We start from the raw sequence: 18197 nt of genomic DNA, 5'->3' as shown, positions 1-18197 counted from the left end.
CAGAAATATTGTCTCATGGTTCTTTACGGAACATCTGTGGCAACAGGTTGGTAATAGCGGTATCTCTGAGCGCTTTCCCTAAGGACTGCCACACAACTATCCCTTTGAAGACCTTCTGGCTCCGCCTCACCTGCTCTTTACCTGCTGATCAGAGAGACCAGCTGGTAGACAGGTAAGCTCCTTGGGAGGAACTGCTGGCCTTCGAGCAACTTGCAGTGTGACTGAAGGGTTGTGGTGCCTGCTCCAGCTCTGGTCCCTTCAAGCTCATGGTGCCCCAGCCATGGTTTATGGACATCTCCGTGTTTTTTTCTGCAAGCCAGGCACCAAGAAGGTATAACCACTACAGGCGAGACCTGGCTACAGGGCTGGAATTTTCTCTTTTAGAATAATTTACTCTCATTATTCACAGTGCAATGATCTCTTTTGTTTGTTTGTTCTGAGGTTTGTTTTTGTTTTTGTTTTGTCTTGCCGGCAGGGTGTTGTTTTACTTTTTTCCCTTTAAACCATGAAACTTTGTTAAAATCTTAGGGCAGATTCATTTGGTTCTATTAATGAATATCTATTGGATGTAAAGTATAGGGACTACTCTGATGGATATTTAAAATATAAGGAGTGCCTAGTCCTGTTCTTGAGGAGCCATCAACTAGTTAGATGGAGTATAAATCCCTGTAAGACAAAGTACATAAGTTGAAGGTGATTTTAATGTTCTTGGCTATTGAAAATTATTTTGCCTTAAGGCCATGTTATTGTTAGAGTCACCGAAAACAAGCTTTATTAAATGTGTAAGAGAATTACACAGCAGTGCAAAGGGAAGAAGAACTGCAGATGAGCGAAAGTTACGTTTAACTGGAGTTAAAGGGGATCAGAAAGGCCTTGGAGTTTCTGTCTTTCCTAATGATGAAAAGATTTCGTATCAGAAAGAGCTGACAAAATTTATTGAGTTATAAAAAAACACATATTGTCTGTTTAGAACTTTTTCTCCATGGCACTTGGCTATATTTCTTTTCTCTATTAACTACGATACCCCTAGTGGTTGTTACCTGTCATATTATCCCTTAAATTTATATCAACTTATATCTGGTTTCAAAATATTTTGCTGCATCTTCTATGGAGAGCTATTTGACATATAGCTAGTATTTAAGATGTATGGTAAGCAGTGCTGGGAGACAGTGATGAGATTTCCTTCAACATGACAAACAACTGGAAGAAAGGAGGCAGGAATGTTTGCTGAGAGGGAAGCGTTATCTTATCTTTCTTTGAAATAGAGAGAGATAAATAATCTGTGAGAAAAATATCTGCCTACAACGTGATTCCCGAAATAGAAGCATGCTTAGGACAATGAAGAAGGAATGATTGATGGGCTCTGAGGTTGGGGAGGACTTCAAGAGGGACAGTGATCTGTAGCATTATGATGTTGGTATCTATCTGTGGAACTTAAAGTGTGGAGGAATAGTTAGAAATGAGGCCAAGTGGAGGCTGGATTCAATCTGAGTGTTCTGTCTTCATCTGCATCCAGACCTACTTCAGTGTTAGAACTCCTCAAAGTGACCCAGTGTTGACCCTTAGATGACATTCACACAGGGAGGACGCCTTAGGGAAGCCTGCCTTCTTGGGGTGCCCCCATGGGTCTGAAATGTACGGGTGGTGCTGATGAAGGGGACCCCCCTTTCCCCCTCCCGCCAACAGGTGGCTGTGGCTATGGGGCCCGGAGTTTGTCGTAGATGAAGCAAATTTCTGCCTTTTTGTCCCTCACAGAATGGCTTTCTTTTTGGTGTGGGTCAACCTGCTTCTCCTTCTTCATGGTGCAGGTGAGTCATTTTTCAAAAACTTCATATTTCTGAAACCATTTTGGAGATAGTGAGGACAGTAATTTAGAGTTGTTTTTTTTTAAAGGTAAAAATTACCAACCGAGCAAATGATTTAATCTCTTCAAATCTCAGTCTTGTTATTTGTTAAACAGGAAAAACCACATATTATATTTGCTTTACAAAACATGGTAAAATGTGTGGGACATACAATTTGTAAAAAGATTAATTCTGTCCATTCTAACAAGAACCCTCTTCCTCCAAGCTGGGTTTGCCCATTGGAAGCCATAGCCACATGACTAACTTTATCCTCATGTTTAGTGTAAACTTCGCAACGGAAAAGAAAAAAAATATTCATCACCTCCACCTTAAGTGACTTTGAAAAGTACAGAGTTTTATAGTATCAGAATATTTGAAATCAGCCCTGTCCTGAAAAAAATCTGAATGGTCATAGAACACATTAAAAAAAAATTGTACTCAAGTCGGCAAAAATGTTGGTGATGAGCCAGGTGCAGATTTTGAGACTGCTAATGTGACCAAACTAACCTAAAGTACATGAGTGAAGTTTATAAAAAGCTACTGTGTGTGCAAATGCATTATGACTTCTCCACACAGTGACTGGAAAACCACGTTACAGCCCTCACATGCGTGCCATCTCACAGGAGTCCTCCTCTCCAGTGGACAGCAGCAGTTTGAGGGTATCCTTAGACCCCAGAGATAACCCACGAGTTAATGCAAACCTTGGTCTGCTGGGCAATATTTCTTGGCTCTTTTCACTTGATTGAGGTGTGTCGTGTGTGTGTGTGTAGGAAGATAAGGGGACAATGGCAAAGTGGGTTGACAGTCACTCGTACTAAAAGTGCTCTCAAAACCATTAAAAAGAATGGGTGTGAATGTTGGTGAGAAAGAAAGGTGCAACTGTTAGCTCAAGCAATAATGTATCTCATAAGAATATTCTCAACCTGGGATGGCGTGCCAGAGGCTATAGCAGTGTGTTAGACACTCAGCATATCTTTGTACAGTTTTTAAAGTATTTTTCTATATTTTTAGCCTTTTTTTTTTTGGTAGGTTTTTGTCTTAAGCTTTTAGACCTTGGGAAGCTAACGACACAATGGCCTAGAAATAACAACTTGAAAAAGATGACGGGCCTATTTAGATAGGAGGAGGGCTTTATGGACACACCAGCCAGAGACAGGTGACATCCATCCTCGCCGATCGTGTGTCATGCATGGCCGGTTGGCTGGACCTTTTAGATTTCAGAATGTGAAGCTTTTTCTGCCAAGGCCGTAAACGGCACAGCTGTAGCTAGACCTCCCAGGCCGAACCCTTGATGTTGAGATCAACGGTCCCTCAAGGAGTGAAATACATATTCGAAGAGAATTGGAGCGAGTGCAGCTACTCACATCTGCTCTCTTCCTTGTGCCCCTCTGGAAGATGACTGAGCCGTGTCATAAAAAAAACAGGCACTGAAACCCCAAGGTGCTTCACAAGTACCCGGAGCAGGTGGTACTGTAATTATATATACAGAAATAAACTCAGAGAGATGAAGTTGCCTGATGCCATGTGATTAGTAAGGGGTTAGTTAGAACTAGAGCTTGGAGTTTTCAGAGGACTTTAAAAACATGCAAATCCATCCTTCAAAACCTTACATGAGTTGTTTCTTCCTGTGGTCCCTTCTGTCTTGCCTCTCTTTGTAGTCGTTCATCCGTGTCCTCGGTAATTGATTTACTCGTCAGCTTTAGAAAGAATGACTGCCTTTAGCTGAAAGAGCACATTTCAGGTGGAGCTTTGGAACTAGAGTCCAGAGACTCAGCATATTCTGCTCTCCCCCACAAAGTGAACTGTGTGCCCCTAAACAATCCACCTCCTGGTATTGGATAGCATCTGCTTATGTGCAGTCTGCAGACGAAGGCCCAATCAAGAAAAGAAAGGTCTTACAATATGCTTAGTAAATTGACAAAATATGATAAAGTCAGGGTTCTCCCAGCACACACACACACACACACACACACACACAACACACACACACACAACGGGGGCATCTCAAGAAAGCCAGAGGTATGATTCTGATCTAAGTCCAAAGGCCTGAAACCCAAAAGGAGCCCATGTCTCCCTTCAGGTGTGAAGGCATAAAAAAGATTGCCCAAGAGTTTGGACAGGTGTTCTTACGGAGGATAGTCAGCTGGTTTTGTTCTATTCTGGACTCGCATAGAAGGGGGAACACTTATATTAGGGAGGGTAACTGCTTTATGTAAGCCTGTCCTTTCAATTGATCTAATAAAAAATGCCCTCACAGACATCCCTAGTAATATTTTACCAACTATCTGAGCAGCCCAGCCCCATCTGCTATTTGGAACTGTGAGCAACTTCACTTCCTGGGAATCACTTTTGTCTTGATCACAGTGTGTTTTACAGAAGAATTCTGGCTTGGGCCTTTACTTTATAAGTGGAGAGAGAGAAAGAGACTGCAATGGCAGGCAAGTAGAAATCTCACTGTTATGGTATTCCTCTGTGGCAACTTCTGGGTGGAAATAGTTTGGAAACATCCAGTCAGGTGATCTGTCAACTCTCTTTCAGCTCTCACAGCCAGGAATCTATACCATGCTAAGAATCCAGGAGCTCAATAGTTCATGGCTGTGGGCTCCAGCCAACAGGCCCCTAGTGAGAACTCTGTCCTGGTTAGGACATATCTGTGGCAGGAAGAACACGTCAGTGTACTGAAAGCTTTTTCACATATAAACCATCTTTCTGCCATTTCAATGTGCCTCCCCAGGTTACTGAAGTGAAGGGCAAAGAAACGTTCAATATCGTTTTGACCTTAAGGTTCTTGAGAGTGACGCCTGTTCTGTTGGTCAGCTGTGTTTACATAAGGGCTGTGCTGGCAACTGACTGAAGAGATGAAAAGGTTATGGTGCGCAGTGACTGGACAGTTTTTCTTTTGCCAGTGAGACTCTGGCAAGCACATCTTGGTTTGGGAGCCAACATGGGCAATGACACAGCTTCCTGACAGGTCCAGTCTGAGAGATCTATTCTGCTGTGTCATTCTGTGCCTAGCAGAATGCAGGGGTAGGCAGGACACACACACACACACACACACACACACACACACACACACACACACTACAAGCCTCATCTTCCCTGCATGTCTTTGGCTCATTTCTCCAGCCTTCTAGTGACTTTATAAATGACCAGTCCCCTCCAGGAAATCCTGCTCTGTGTCATCTGTTGTCCCTCAGGCAGCACCACGGATCTCTACTAACTTTATTTCTTCTTTGACAATCCAGTGTCGACAGAAGAGGTACGGGCCCACCCGTTCACTGATGTGATCCTGGATTGTGAATTCTCCTTTATAGAGGGCACGGAAAACCTTGAGTTTTACTGGGAAAGAGAAGACATAATAGAGGAATATGAAGTGGAAGATCGTGAGTTTTATCGCTTTTTCAGATATTATGATTTCTTTCAAGTTTTCACGAAGGTGGTTTATCAGTTTTACGATAATGCAGAGCAACTTGAAGATCAAAATGCTTTATATGAGGGAAGAGTCTCTGTGGACCCAAGCGAAATTTCTGAGGGCGTTCTGTCCCTTCAACTACGAAACGTGGATTTCTCCGACGAAGCTTTGTACAAGTGCTCAGCTGTCACCCCTAACGGGAGAGGAGAGAGTACAGTAAAGCTGGTTGTGGAAGGTAAAGGAGCTTCACTGACGAACCTGGTTTCCAGTTTGCTCTCGGCTCACAAGGATAGGTTCTAAGTTTTTTTTTCTCCCGATGGTCTCATTTTTCTAGATCAAATTATTTCATTCCTGTTCTAAGGGTAATGGAATATTGATTTACTTTACCTAAAGCTGTTTCTCTGAACGAGAAGTGCTGTGTCTGCGCCTCTAAGTGTCGCTCACTAATTTATCATGAACAGAAGGGAAACTGAACCTGCGCTGGTTGAATCCCAAAAGTTACACATTGTGACACCCCCAACTTCCCCCTCACAATAGTCCCGTAGGAAGATGCTAAGGCCATAGACAGTTTAGAGTGACCGGTACTGAGCTGGGAAATCGGAGGCTGGATTTCTAATTCTGGATGACACTGGGCAATCCATCAGCTTCGCTAGGCTTCACTCTTCCTACCTTTAGCATAGGTTTCAGGGATGGAGAGATGGCTTCTCAGTTGAGAGCCTTAGTCCATTCCAAGCACCTACACGGCTCACAATTGTCTGTAACTCCAGTTCCAGAAGAACCAACCACCCTTCCGGCCTCCATGAGCACTGGGCATGTGTATGTTGCTTTGGCATATGTGCACGAGACACATATACATAAAATAAAAATTTTTTAAGAATCTAAAAAATTATTTTCAAAAATCATTGTTTGGGCTGAATCCATATTCCCCCAGGATCCTTGCTCTCCAGTGTTGTGTGGAAAACTGTCCTTTCTGACAGAGAGCCTAGGGTGCTCTGAGTCCAGCAAGGCAGACTCCCTCCAGAGTAAGAGCTGAAAGAGATGAGAAGGTGATGAGAATTGTTTATTATTATTATTATCATTATTATTATTATTATTATTATTATTGAGACAGGATCTTTCTATATAGGTCAGTCTGGCCTTGAACTCACAGCAGTCCCCCTCCCTCAGCCCTCTGGAATTATGGGAACTTGCCACATTTATGATTTATCTTCTGTGATTGTCCTAGCTAAGTCGGCCCGACCCTGCTTAACTTCGGAGGTCAGATAAGATCTGGCTTGTTGGGGTGACCGTGGCTGTGGCCGTCAACTCTCCTGTGATTCTCAGCTGAGGCATCTGAGGTCAGCGGGGAGTCTGGAATGAACGCACAGCAAGAGGGAAAGATTCTCCAAATAAAGACAGCAGCAGTGTGGGGCTAGATGAAAGAGGGCGCGCATATCCTGTTTCTCTCTATGTTTGGTCCAAAATTTTAGCTTCAGTGAACCTCTCAGAACACGCTGTCTCCATCAGGGTTAGTATAAACACCCAAGGCTCAGGCCTCCTGGGACGAAAACAAAAAAGGAACTAATTGTTTTGTTATTATTTTTTTTTCCCCAACCAGATTCTGAAATGCCCCAGGTGAAGTTTGACAAGATTGACGATGAAGATGTGGCTACGTGCACGTCTAAGGGCTGGTACCTCACACCCAATGTGACCTGGTTGGACCGGGGAGAGAGGGACCTGAGCAACCACAGCACGGTGGAGATCCTGGAGGAGCAGATGAACGGCCTGTACCGCGTGTACTCTGTCCTCAGATATCCGGTCAAGTTAAATGAGAAATACGTGTGCCACATCTCAGAGACGAATGAAAACAACCGGCCCATCAGATCCATTCGGCGGTACCCGAGTGAGTGCGGGTGGGAGGGGAGAGGAGAACGGGTCGTGCTTCGTGCTTCGGCACACTGAAGTCACAGTATTTACTGAGCAGGCCTTCTGAGCACGGTGGGGGATTTAAGGAAGCCTCAGGAACACAAGCTTGTAGCCAGGGGTCGGAAAGGGTAGGGAGGTGGAGCCTCTCTGGGTTTGAGAAAAAGATCTTGCCTCAGGGGGTGGCAGCTCTTGTCCGCATACTCCTGTCAGCCGTTACTCCTGGTGAGGCTTCTGCGCCTCTGCTAAACACTTCAGGAGTCACAGCCGGTATTTGTTGGCCTCTTACCACGTGCCTAGAACGTCTCATATGTCATGTGTATGTGTACATGTACATGTGTCTGTGTGTGCATGTGTGTTTGGGGTTGCAGGTGCGTATGTATGTGTGCAAGCGTGGAGGCCACAGGCTGGTGCTAGTATTCTTCCTCTGTTGCTCTCTGCTTTACTTATTTGTTTTGTTTTGAGCCAGGGTTTCTCTGCTCAGCCCTGGCTGTCCTGGAACTTGCTCTGTAGACCAGGCTGGCCTTGAACTCACAGAGATCTTCCTGCCTCTGCCTCCCAAGTTCGGGGATCAAAGGTGTGAACCACCACCACTATCCGGCTCTCCACTTTATTTTTTTGAGAGAAGTTTTCACTGAATCTGGGGCTCACAGGTTCAGCTGCACCAACTGGGCTAGCTCTAGGAATCTGTCTGACTGCTCTCCCAGCCCTGGGAGATAATGGATGAACGCTGCTGCACCCAATTTTCGCGTGCTGGAGAGCCATCCTCAGGCCTTCATGCTCGTGCAGCCATCTCCCCAGCTCACGTACGTTAGACCCTTAACTTAGCCAGCAAGATAATTGCTGTTACTGTCCCTTTCCATTTGAAGAAATTAGGACCAATAATTTGACCCAAATCTTGACTAAATGAACACAAAATTTGAATTTTAGGTATCCAGTAATGTTGAATATTATATACCTGAAGTGTACTAATATTACTTATCAAATTTAACTGGGTGGCCTATATTTTATGTGATAAAATATAGTAAGGGAAACATTTAGTAAGAGAAGGCAAAGCTGAAGCTCAGGGGTGAGAGGGATGGAGCATTCGAACCTCTACAAGAATCAAAAGAAGACCTTATAAGACTCTTGGCCTGGTTTAGGAGGCAGGCAAGTGTGCAAAGTAGTGATCCTTCAGGCCAGCAACACTGTCACTACAGGGAACCCGAGGACAATTCTCGGGGCCCATCGTGACCTGTGGAAAGTTGGTCCTGGGGGAGACTTTGCCCTAAGTTTTAATATGGCCTCAAGGTGATTCTGACCCACACTCAAGTCTGAGAACCACTGGTGTAGGACGCAAGCCTTTGGGGGTGTAAAGACACCCAGAGCACCTCTCGTCTTCCCATGTGGGGTGCCGGCTCCTCAGAGCCATGTCTCATAGATGAGGGAGGCAGAGCTCCCACCTCCTTCCCACAGTCTGGCAAAACAGGACAAAGTGGATAGACTCATCCATTTAAATTTCCTACATGGGCTGGAAATTTTTCCTTCAAAGGGAAGAAGAGAGGCTCATTTATCTGCCAGACTTTTAAGCTTTCCCCACACACTTACAGAGCTTGGTAAGTCTGTGAACATTACAGGGGGCCTCAGACTGTTCTGAGAACACTAGGATGCATTATTAATGAGTTGACTTCAAAAATACTGTTTTTCTTAAATCCCCTTAAATTTCAACACCCTTAAAATGTCCTAGAAACACCTAAGAAACCCTCATATTTTACTGCTCTTCACATCTTCTCATCTGCTTATTTATACAAGGTGCTGGAGATCTGGCATCTGCCTGTTTCCGAGCTCTGAAGCTGCCAGGTCTCATCACACAGCCACTGCTCATTGCTCTGGGCTTACCAATCCCTGTGGCTTTCAGATGATGTTTTCGTCATAGCGTCATGCCTTCGTGCAGATGCTGCCTTTCTTGGAATACCTTTCTCTTTTTGATCTGCCTCACAAACTCGTTAACATTTCCCAAGGCTTGACTCAGTTTTGAAGCCCCTCTCTTATGCTCATGTCTATTTGTTTAATATTTTGTCCATTTCCACATCAACTATTTGTTGAGCTCCAACTCTGGGCCATATCCTCTTTGTAGGTACTAGATACACCTCAGTGAATAAAATGAATTCTTACACTCTTGAAGCTTTCGTACTGTTAGTGGGAAAGAAACACAGAATAAACAGCTCATTAAAATGTGCTGTCTATCAGCATATGAGCCCAGTTACATGACATCCAATACAGGACGCATCATCTATGCTGTGTGAAGGAAGTCAGAGTAGTGGTAGTAAGCCTTGGAGTGAGGGTGCAAAGAGACTAGAAGAACATGAGGAGATTTCTAGGGTGTTGGTTACGGTCCACTTGTGGTGCGGGTGCTGGTCATATGGCAGTGTTCTGTTTGTAAGATTTACATTTACACTATAAGTACTTTTTAGTGTAAAGGAAAACGTGTGATAGCCTATGGTGAATAGCCACACAGAGGAAAACAAAACAATGGAGGCAGATCAGAAGGAAGGGCGTAGAGAGGGGGTGTTGTAACGTCACCCTGTCCATAGCCAGCCTAGTTCAATCTTAAGTTCCAGCAAAGACTTGAACAGAGATGTAGAAGCCAGGCCCAGAGGCAGGGGAATGGTGGGTTTGAGGAGAAGCATGGACGCTGAGGGTTGGGATGGAAAGAGTTAATGACAAGGTGTGGGAGTTAAAATAGCAGAAGGATGAGAGGAGGCCAGCACAATGTGGTTTCTAGTGCACCTTTATGAGGATGTGGGGTTTTCTCACACCGTGGGAAGAGATGGAGTAAAGGGATCTAACTTGTATTTTATAAAGATCTTCCCTGTTACTCTTGAGGGTGGACTCAAGAGAGGTGAGGGTGGGACCAAGGTGGCCAGTTGGGTTGTTACAATCCCAGTAGGAGAAGATGGTGCCTCGATCCCATGTGTTAGGGGTGGAAGTGACAAAGAGAGATTGGGTTATGGTTATGTTTCTGAAGTTAGAATAACAGAATTCATTGAGAGACTGAACGAAGGATGTAAGAGAAAGAGAGGAGCCAGAGCTCATTAAGACTTTCTCTCAGCAAGTGAATGGGTAGATTCACTGTTTGTCTAGGAGGTCTTGGGGCCTCTTTGGGGGAGGAATGCTTAGTTAGAGAAGCCCCTGTGAGCCACTGGAGGGGGAATTCTTCATAGGGAGTCGTATATTCAGTTAAGAGAAAGAGACAGGCTTAGAAGCAAAACCTGGGAACTGTGGACTGCAGAAGGGATTTCAAATTCTGCTGCTTGCCGTGGAAGTAGAATAAATGTAAAAGCAAACCAGTAAATAAATAAAGTCGAAGTCTTCGGACCCTTTTCTCCATCCTTCACTCACTTTGCCGCCTTTGTGGGTCAGGGAAGGAGCACAGTATGATGATGGGATCACTAAAGGAGCCTGAGGAGTCATGGGCAGTGAGAGAGGCTGGAAACCAGGAGAATATCACAAGGTGAAAGCCAAGGAGAAGAGCTTTTCCGGGATGGAGGAATGTTTAATTGTGCAGAATGCTGCTGGTGAATCAAGAAAGATGAAGACGGAGAATAGACTATTTGAGAGGAGACGTTAAACAGGCATTAACTCATGAGTGAGTGTAAGGTTAGGCATGGCAGCGTTGAGAAATAATAAAACAATCAGCTAGAAGGCAAATAGAACAGTTTGAGTTTTTTGGGTTTGTTTGTTTGTTTGTTTGTTTGTTTGTAGTGCTAAAGGCATTTTTAAAGTTCACAACCATTACATTAAAATGAGGACACTGGGCATTTCTTGTGTGTTATTCTCCAATCTCACTTAGTTATATGAGTGTAGACACACAATGGTAATAGTGTTGGGTCAACCACATGTTAGGGTTTTGTTGTGTGTAACTGATGGAAACAGATGAGCGTACAGTCGTGGGATTTAAGCTGAATGGGAAGGATGAAGGATGGAAGTGAGGAAAGGACAGAGAAAAGGTGGCAGGAGGGCTGCGGTTGTGTCTTGGATGTTAGAACACTTGTCTAACATCCATGCGGCCCTAGATCCAACCCTCAATATCTCCTCAAAAGTGGTAGGGTCACTGGATTCTAGGTCCTGGTGCTTTTCAAAAAACTATTTGAGTTGGGGGACTTGAGATGGTGAATTGGAAAGACAGAGGCAATGGTTGAATAGGAAGATGCTTGACATTGAGAAAGGAAAGAGGCCATAGCTATTGCTAATGATGTAATCTAAGTACTAGCCATGGGAGGGTGACTAAAATAAAATGTAGGCAAAGATCTTAGAAGAGAAGAGCTTAGAAGGCTCAAATGGATGGATACACATGGAATAATGACATTGACACCAAAAATTAAGAAATGGATTGAGCATCTTACGCAGGGCCCTCCTTCTTGCTTAGCTTCTTTAGGTGTACAGATCTTAGTATGTTTATTCTATATTATATGTCTAATATCCATTTATAAGTGTTATACCATATGTGTCTTTCTGCTTCTTGGATACCTCACTCAGGATGACCTTTTCTAGTTCCCACCATTTGCCTGAAAATTTCATGATTTCCTTGTTTTTAATTGCTGAGAATTATTCTATTGTGTAAATGTAACACAATTTCTGTATCCATTCCTCAGTTGAGGGACATCCGGGTTGTTTCCAGATTCTGGCTATTATGAATAAAGCTGCTACGAACATGGTTGAGCAAATATCCTTGTTGTATACTTGTTGGATATGCCTAGGAGTAATATAACTAGATCTTGAGGTCGAACTATTCTTAATTTTCTGAGAAAGTGCCAGATTGATTTCCAAAGTGGTTGTACAAGTTTACATTCCTGCCAGCAATGGAGGAGGGTTTTCCTTTCTCCACATCCTCTCCAATATGTGTCGTCACTTGAGTTTTTGATATTAGCCATTCTGATGGGTGTAAGATGGAATCTCAGGGTCATTTTGATTTGTAGTTCCCTGATGACTAAGGACATTGAGCATTTCTCAGCCATTCGATATTCCTCTATTGAGAATTCTCTGTTTAGTTCTGTAGCCCTTTTTTTTTTTTAAATTGGATAACTTGATTTGTTGCTGTTTAATTTCTTGAGTTTTTAATATATTTTGGATATTAGCCCTGTCAGATATAGGGTTGGTGAAGATCCTTTCCCAGGTTGTAGGCTGTCATTTTGTTCTGATGACAGTGTCCTTTGGCAGCTCAGTCTCCAAGTGGGTTTTCTAGTAAGGGAAACAGGGACTGTCTCTAACATGAACTCAGTGGATGGCTCTTTGATCACCTACCTACCCCTGATGGGGAGGGAAGCAGCCTTCCTAGGCCACAGAGGAAGTCAGTGCAGCCAGCCCTGATGAGACCCGATAGGTTAGGGTTGGATGAAAGGGGAGGCGGACCTCCCCTATCAATGGACTGGGGAGGGGCATAGGAGGAGAAGAAGGAGGGAGAGGACAAGGGAGGAGGCTACAGCTGGGATACAAAGTGAATAAATTGTAATAAAAAGTAAAAAAAAAAGATATATAAAAGAAATGGAAAGCTTGCAAGAGTAGCAGCTAAGTCAAAGAGTGATGAGAATTGAAGAGGTTACAACAGAGGTTGTAACATTCTAAGCTAGAAGTTTGTAGAGAAACAGGAAGGAGAATGGTCCAGTCTGCAGTCTTTCCTTGTTTGTGATAATTTTCCTCCAGAGCATCCTGGAATGTGATGTGAGTTGCTGACCTATGACATCAACTTCCTGACCATATTTCCCAGTCCCACACACCTAACAGACAAGGGAGGGCTACCCGGAAGCTCTGAGCCTATGTTTCTCTTTTCTCTTTTTATCTCTGAAAGTTGATAGGAAATACTATTTTTTCCCTTCCTGTTTCCTTTGTTCTTCTCTAATTGTTCTCCAAAAATATCTGTCGAGTGAACAAATGAATGAACTGGTAAGTCAAAATTACCTTTTATAAGTGGACGGCAATTAAGAAAATACTCTGAGAGTAGTTTTAGAGCCCTTTAGAGAGCTACGATTATTAGAGGGAGCAGAGAATTCATTGCTTACAGCTCTTCCTTCTTGTGTAGCTCTAGGGACGCATTGCAGCCGATCTGCTTCCAACACAAAACTGACTTTTATGTTTTCTTTCTCTCTCTCTCTCCCCGATACTGTGTTTTGTTTCAGAGAAAAGGTTCCGTGACTCTGACTACTATTAAAACATTTGAATGATCTCTTCCTGAGAACCTGCCATGCCTGGAGTCAGTGGAATTCCTGTTTTTTCTTCTGACACTGACTGATCAAAAACTTAAAACAAAACAAAACACCCACAAAAACAAGGGGGTAATCAGTCTGGAGTGTTAAATAGTACCAGAGTCTTGCTTCATCTCTGTTTTTATCTTTTGTTTAAAGATTTGTTGTAGTTAACCTCGCTCTTCCAACATGTTAAACTCTGAGTAAAATTCAGAGGTCTTAAGTGCAAAATGAAAGAAGATTAAAATCCTTTGTGTCACGTGCCTGGCTGACTGGGGTCCACATCACTGTTGGGTGACTTTGTGAGTTCAGAGCAGAGGGAATATGCTCTATGCATTCTCTACATCAGGTTTGCTTTGCTTTTGGTAATGACGTTATTCGGGTGCTTTGCCCACCAAGAAGAGCCTAAGAAACAGGTACCTAAGAAACAGGTCCCCAAATCAGCATAAATATGTTTGCTAAGGTCCTTCTATGCATTGCTGGACAAAGCTATAGACATAGTGGACATTTGGAGGTGAGGCTAATTCTCAAGCTTTTCTGTTTGTCCAGTGACTTTTAGCTTCATTACTCTTATATCTAGATTTCTATAACTCCTGTTTCTATGCTTTTTGTAAACAGAATTTATGTACCGTTCTGCTATAGTCTGAACTTTGTGTCTCCCCCCCCCCCCCATTCATTCTTTGAAATCTTTACACCCAAAGCAATGGAAATAAGAGGTAGAGTCCCTGGGAAACAGCTGGGTTGTCAGGGTAACACTATCACGATGAGATCAGTATTGTTGCGAGAGAAGCCCTTGTCTCTTCCACCATGTGAGGACAGATGAGAGGTGCCACATCTGACTCACAAAGGGATTTCTTGTCAGACTCTGGGTCTGTCAGTACTTTAATCTTGGATTTTCCACCCTTCACACAATGAATAAACCATCTTGGAGATGATATTTTGTTCTTGCAGCACATGTGAACTCCCCTTGGGGGACCTGGGTGTGGCAAAGTCTTTCTTCGTGTTTGAGCTCATAGGATTCAAGCTTAGGTTATAGACAGAGGGGAAAATGGTCATGAGACACTAAGAGAAAAAGAAAAAAATTGTTTTGAATTTTATTTATTTATTTATTTATTCAGTCACTTGCATATTGCATCCTGACTGTAGCTTCCCTGTCTCCTCTCCTGAGTCCCTCCACTACCATCTCTCCTTTCCTTTAGATCCACGCCTCCTCTGCTTCCCTTCAGGAAAGAGAAGGCCTCCAAGGATATCAACTGTTTATAGCATTTAAGTTACAATAAGACTGGTACTCACATACCTGCATATGGCTGGACAAGGTAGCCCAGGAAGAGAAAAGGGGTCCCAAGAGCAGGCAAAAGAGTCAGAGATGGCCCCGCTCCCACTGGGAAAGAAATTTTTTAATTGGCTCAAAACCTTAATTTTGTGAGTGAGGTGATTCAGGTGATAAAAAAGTTTAGTACTGGGCATAAAGAACATGCTTCCTTTCTAAAACTACTGCATAGGCTAGCCCAGGAAGCGAACAAACCAGGGAGATAGACCTGTACAATTAAAAAAAGAAATAATATCTATATTCTTTTTTTACTCTATTCTTTTAAAATATTGTTTATTTATTTGTATGGATGGATGCCTGTGTGAGCTATTACCAGGTACCCACAGACAAACCTGAGGATATCAGGTCCCCTGGAGCTGGAGTTGGAAGAAATTGTGAGCTGCCTGATGTGTGTGCTGGGATTTGGGTCCTCTGCCAGAGCAGTAAGTGCTCTTAACCACTGAGCCATCCCTCCACCCCCTGTTATTATGTTCTTGTTGCAGCTGCTATTTATATTCTTAAGGTAAGTGTTGAGGTCTGTGCTAAAGGTTTCTTGCACCTATCTGGACGTGGACCACTTTAGGTGGCCTGACTTGAATCAGAGTGAGAGGCTGTACAGATGTTAATAGAACTATGATAGATGGGGGATGCATGCGTTAATTCTGTTGAGTTCAACAGTTACGTTATAGAGAGCAATAATTGGAGATTAATAATTCATGTTGATGCAACAGTCTTTTTTTTTTTTTTTAAAGAAAGCATTATAGAATAGGAGTGAAAGGTATGCGGGCTTGACTCCTGTTTTGGTTCATTTCTAGTTTTGTAGTCTTGGGTAAGTTCCTAAGTTTATGCCTACCTGCTCGTTATCTGTGAGACATCTTTGACACAGGGCCAGTGTGAGCCCTGACTCACATGGGGCAGCATGTGAGAGAAAGAAATTGTTGGTACTCGTGATACTTGACACAACGTTCCCTGTATGCCAGAAATTTTTTAAATTAACACCCATTAGCTCATCCAATCCTTAAAAAAAAAGGGAAGTATGATTGTTATGCTGGTTTAAAGGCATAGGGAAGACAGGAGACACAGGAAGTTGAAAGAATCCAGAAGCATGAGAGGTAGGAACAGCAGGGAACCCCACAGAAGTGGGGAGGAAAAAGTGTAGGAGTCAGAAAGGCCAAGGACACCACAAGAACACAGCCTACAGAATCAACGAACCTGGACTCATAGGAGCGGATAGAGACCGAGCAGCAATCATGGAGCCTGCACAGGCCTGTACTAGGTCCTCTGCAAATGTGTTGTGTTTGTTAGCTCAATGTTTTTGTGGGAGTCCTCACAGTGGCAGAGGGGGTGTCTCTGGCTCTTTTGGCTGCCCTTTTCTTCCTACTGCATTGCGTCACCCACCCCTGATATGAGGGTCTGTGTATTACTGTAACTTGTTTGGTTGATGTCCCTGAGAGCTCTGCTTTTTTTCAGTTAGCTTACACAGCAGGGTTCTGAAGAATTGTTATTCTTGTCCTGTAGAAGAGGATTGCTGCCACCATAAGAGCAAACACTTAGCACTCAGCACATCAGGACTTTTAGATTTTCTATATACTATATTTTAATTATTTCCTACAACAACTCATCCTACAGATGACTATTCTACAAATGAAGAGGCTTGAAGTACATTTGTTTGATGTGGTCCAATAACTGAGAACAGAGCGGGAGTCAGACCCAGGTCTGAACCTATTACTTCTCCGTTGCCGCATCCTGTAAATGCTACTCCCTTTGAGTGGACTCCAGGAAAATCCTCTTGTGTAGTGTTCAGCTTGTTGTTTGTGGTAGGTTTCTTTTCTTTTCTTTTCCTTTCCTTTTCTTTTTTTTTCCCAGCCTTTGAGACATGGTCTCACCCTGTAGCACAGTTGTTCTGGTGTTCTGCTGTTCTGGTGTGTTGGGGCCATAGGCAGATAGAAGCAGAGTAACTAAAGGGCCTCTAGGGACCATGAGGAGTAAGCCAATATCAGTGCGCCAGAGTTTAGCTTTTGCAGACAGTATTCTCTGGTGGAAATGAATGACAGAACCATCGATGGCCTCTGATGTAGATAGCAAGTGCTTAGCAAGTGTGTCCCGACAGGGTCTGGGGTCTCCCGCACCTGACTGCCTTAGAGATAGAATTCTGTTTTACAACCAGCCTAAGCCCAAATAGGAGAAGAAAAGTGACACCCGAGGGCTGGATAAAGAAATGGGGGGGGGAGCAATTGTCACCTCAATGAACTACATCTTTGTGCATCCCAAAGCCCCACTCACCCCTTGGGGTAATTGCTCAAGACACTCGCTGCTGGTCCTGCCTGTTTTCTTTCTACTAGACAGCACAGCCTTCAACTTGCTCCTTCTTGCAGCTGCCAAGGTCAACAGCTGCCCGCTCTTCTGCTCAGGGCACTATCCCTCCGTCCCTGAGAAACCTGTCCTTGGGTTCCTCACTGTGTTCATCAATCTATGAAACCAAGAATATGAAAATGAATGGGACTCAGTGTAATTATGAGGGCCTTTCAGTGTCCCATCCCCCGGCCCTCCCTGTATCTCCTGAGCTCTGAGATTAGAGGCATTCACCACTATATCCAACCTCAGACTTTGGTTTAGAAACCTCATCCAGGATTGCTGACTGCACAGTGCTGATTTTGTTCCTCTTGTCTTTGTTGCAATGTGCTCATGAGGTAACACAGCCTGCTGACACATTCCCTGGGACAGGGGGTTGATTTTGACTACACTTACCACCCTAATTCCTTTCTCTGTGCCTGATACCAGGGACTACGGATATATTTGCTCAATTCTCTATTTCCTTCATCTTGTTTCCACTTCCCAATTCTTGTCTGTTAACAGTGTACAAATTCAAAAGGTATCTAAGGACCTAGAGCTCTTCCCAACATGAATCTGACACTCCTCACTAAACACATAAGAGAGAATAATTCAGGTTGACACAGAGATACAGAAGAAGTTTTAAGGACTGGGCACACAGGTAGAGTGAGCAGCGCTTACTGTTTCCCCGTTCACTTGACTGTAAATGCCCTTATCAGTTCAGAGTAAAACCCAAGAGTCTTTACATGGTCTTTAAGGAGCACTCCCCTCTCCCTTAACTTCAGTCCCCATCACTTCTCGGTGCATGTATACCCATTCTCTCCCTCTTTCCTTCCTCCAGCCAGACTGACACTCCTGTTCTGGCACCTTCCGTTCAGCCATCATCCATCTAATCTCCTCAATTTCCTTTCTTTACATTCCTTCCTATTGAGGCCTACCTTGATCCTACTTAAAGTCTGAAACCCAGATGTTCCCTCATCCCTCATCCCTCATCCCTCATCCTCATCCTCTCAGTCTCTCTTATCTTGCTATCTTATCCCTTCCTAACTTATCACATAGTTTACCTTTTATTATGCCTGTTATCTACCTCTCCTTACCAGAATTTGGGCTTTACGAAGCAGAGATCATTATCCCCCTCCCCACACTGGTTCCCTGGTGCTTTCAAGCACTTAAAACCA

At 43.7% G+C, this 18197-nt stretch overlaps 1 protein-coding gene across 3 annotated transcripts in view; it reads left to right on the top strand.

Annotated features, from left to right (window-relative positions):
* Positions 1–1756: 1756 nt before the first annotated feature.
* Positions 1757–18197, top strand: part of LOC110565336 (V-set domain-containing T-cell activation inhibitor 1-like) — a 34480-nt gene continuing 18039 nt past the window's right edge. The window contains exons 1-4 of one of the 3 annotated variants that reach the window (XM_021662992.2): positions 1757–1808; positions 5090–5491; positions 6854–7138; positions 13314–13642. In XM_021662992.2, the coding sequence (XP_021518667.2) occupies positions 1757–1808; positions 5090–5491; positions 6854–7138; positions 13314–13345 (771 nt within the window). In that variant the 3' untranslated portion in view covers positions 13346–13642. Of the gene's footprint in view, positions 1809–4160; positions 4283–5089; positions 5492–6853; positions 7139–13313; positions 13643–18197 lie in introns of those variants that run through there. The other 2 variants (XM_060370371.1, XM_060370372.1) reach the window with 2 other exon arrangements.

Source organism: Meriones unguiculatus, chromosome 17 (assembly GCF_030254825.1).
Source record: "Meriones unguiculatus strain TT.TT164.6M chromosome 17, Bangor_MerUng_6.1, whole genome shotgun sequence".
Classification (NCBI taxonomy): domain Eukaryota; kingdom Metazoa; phylum Chordata; class Mammalia; order Rodentia; family Muridae; genus Meriones; species Meriones unguiculatus.
The sequence above is the reverse complement of the archived record's forward strand: the minus strand, read 5'-3'. Positions and strand labels throughout refer to the sequence as shown.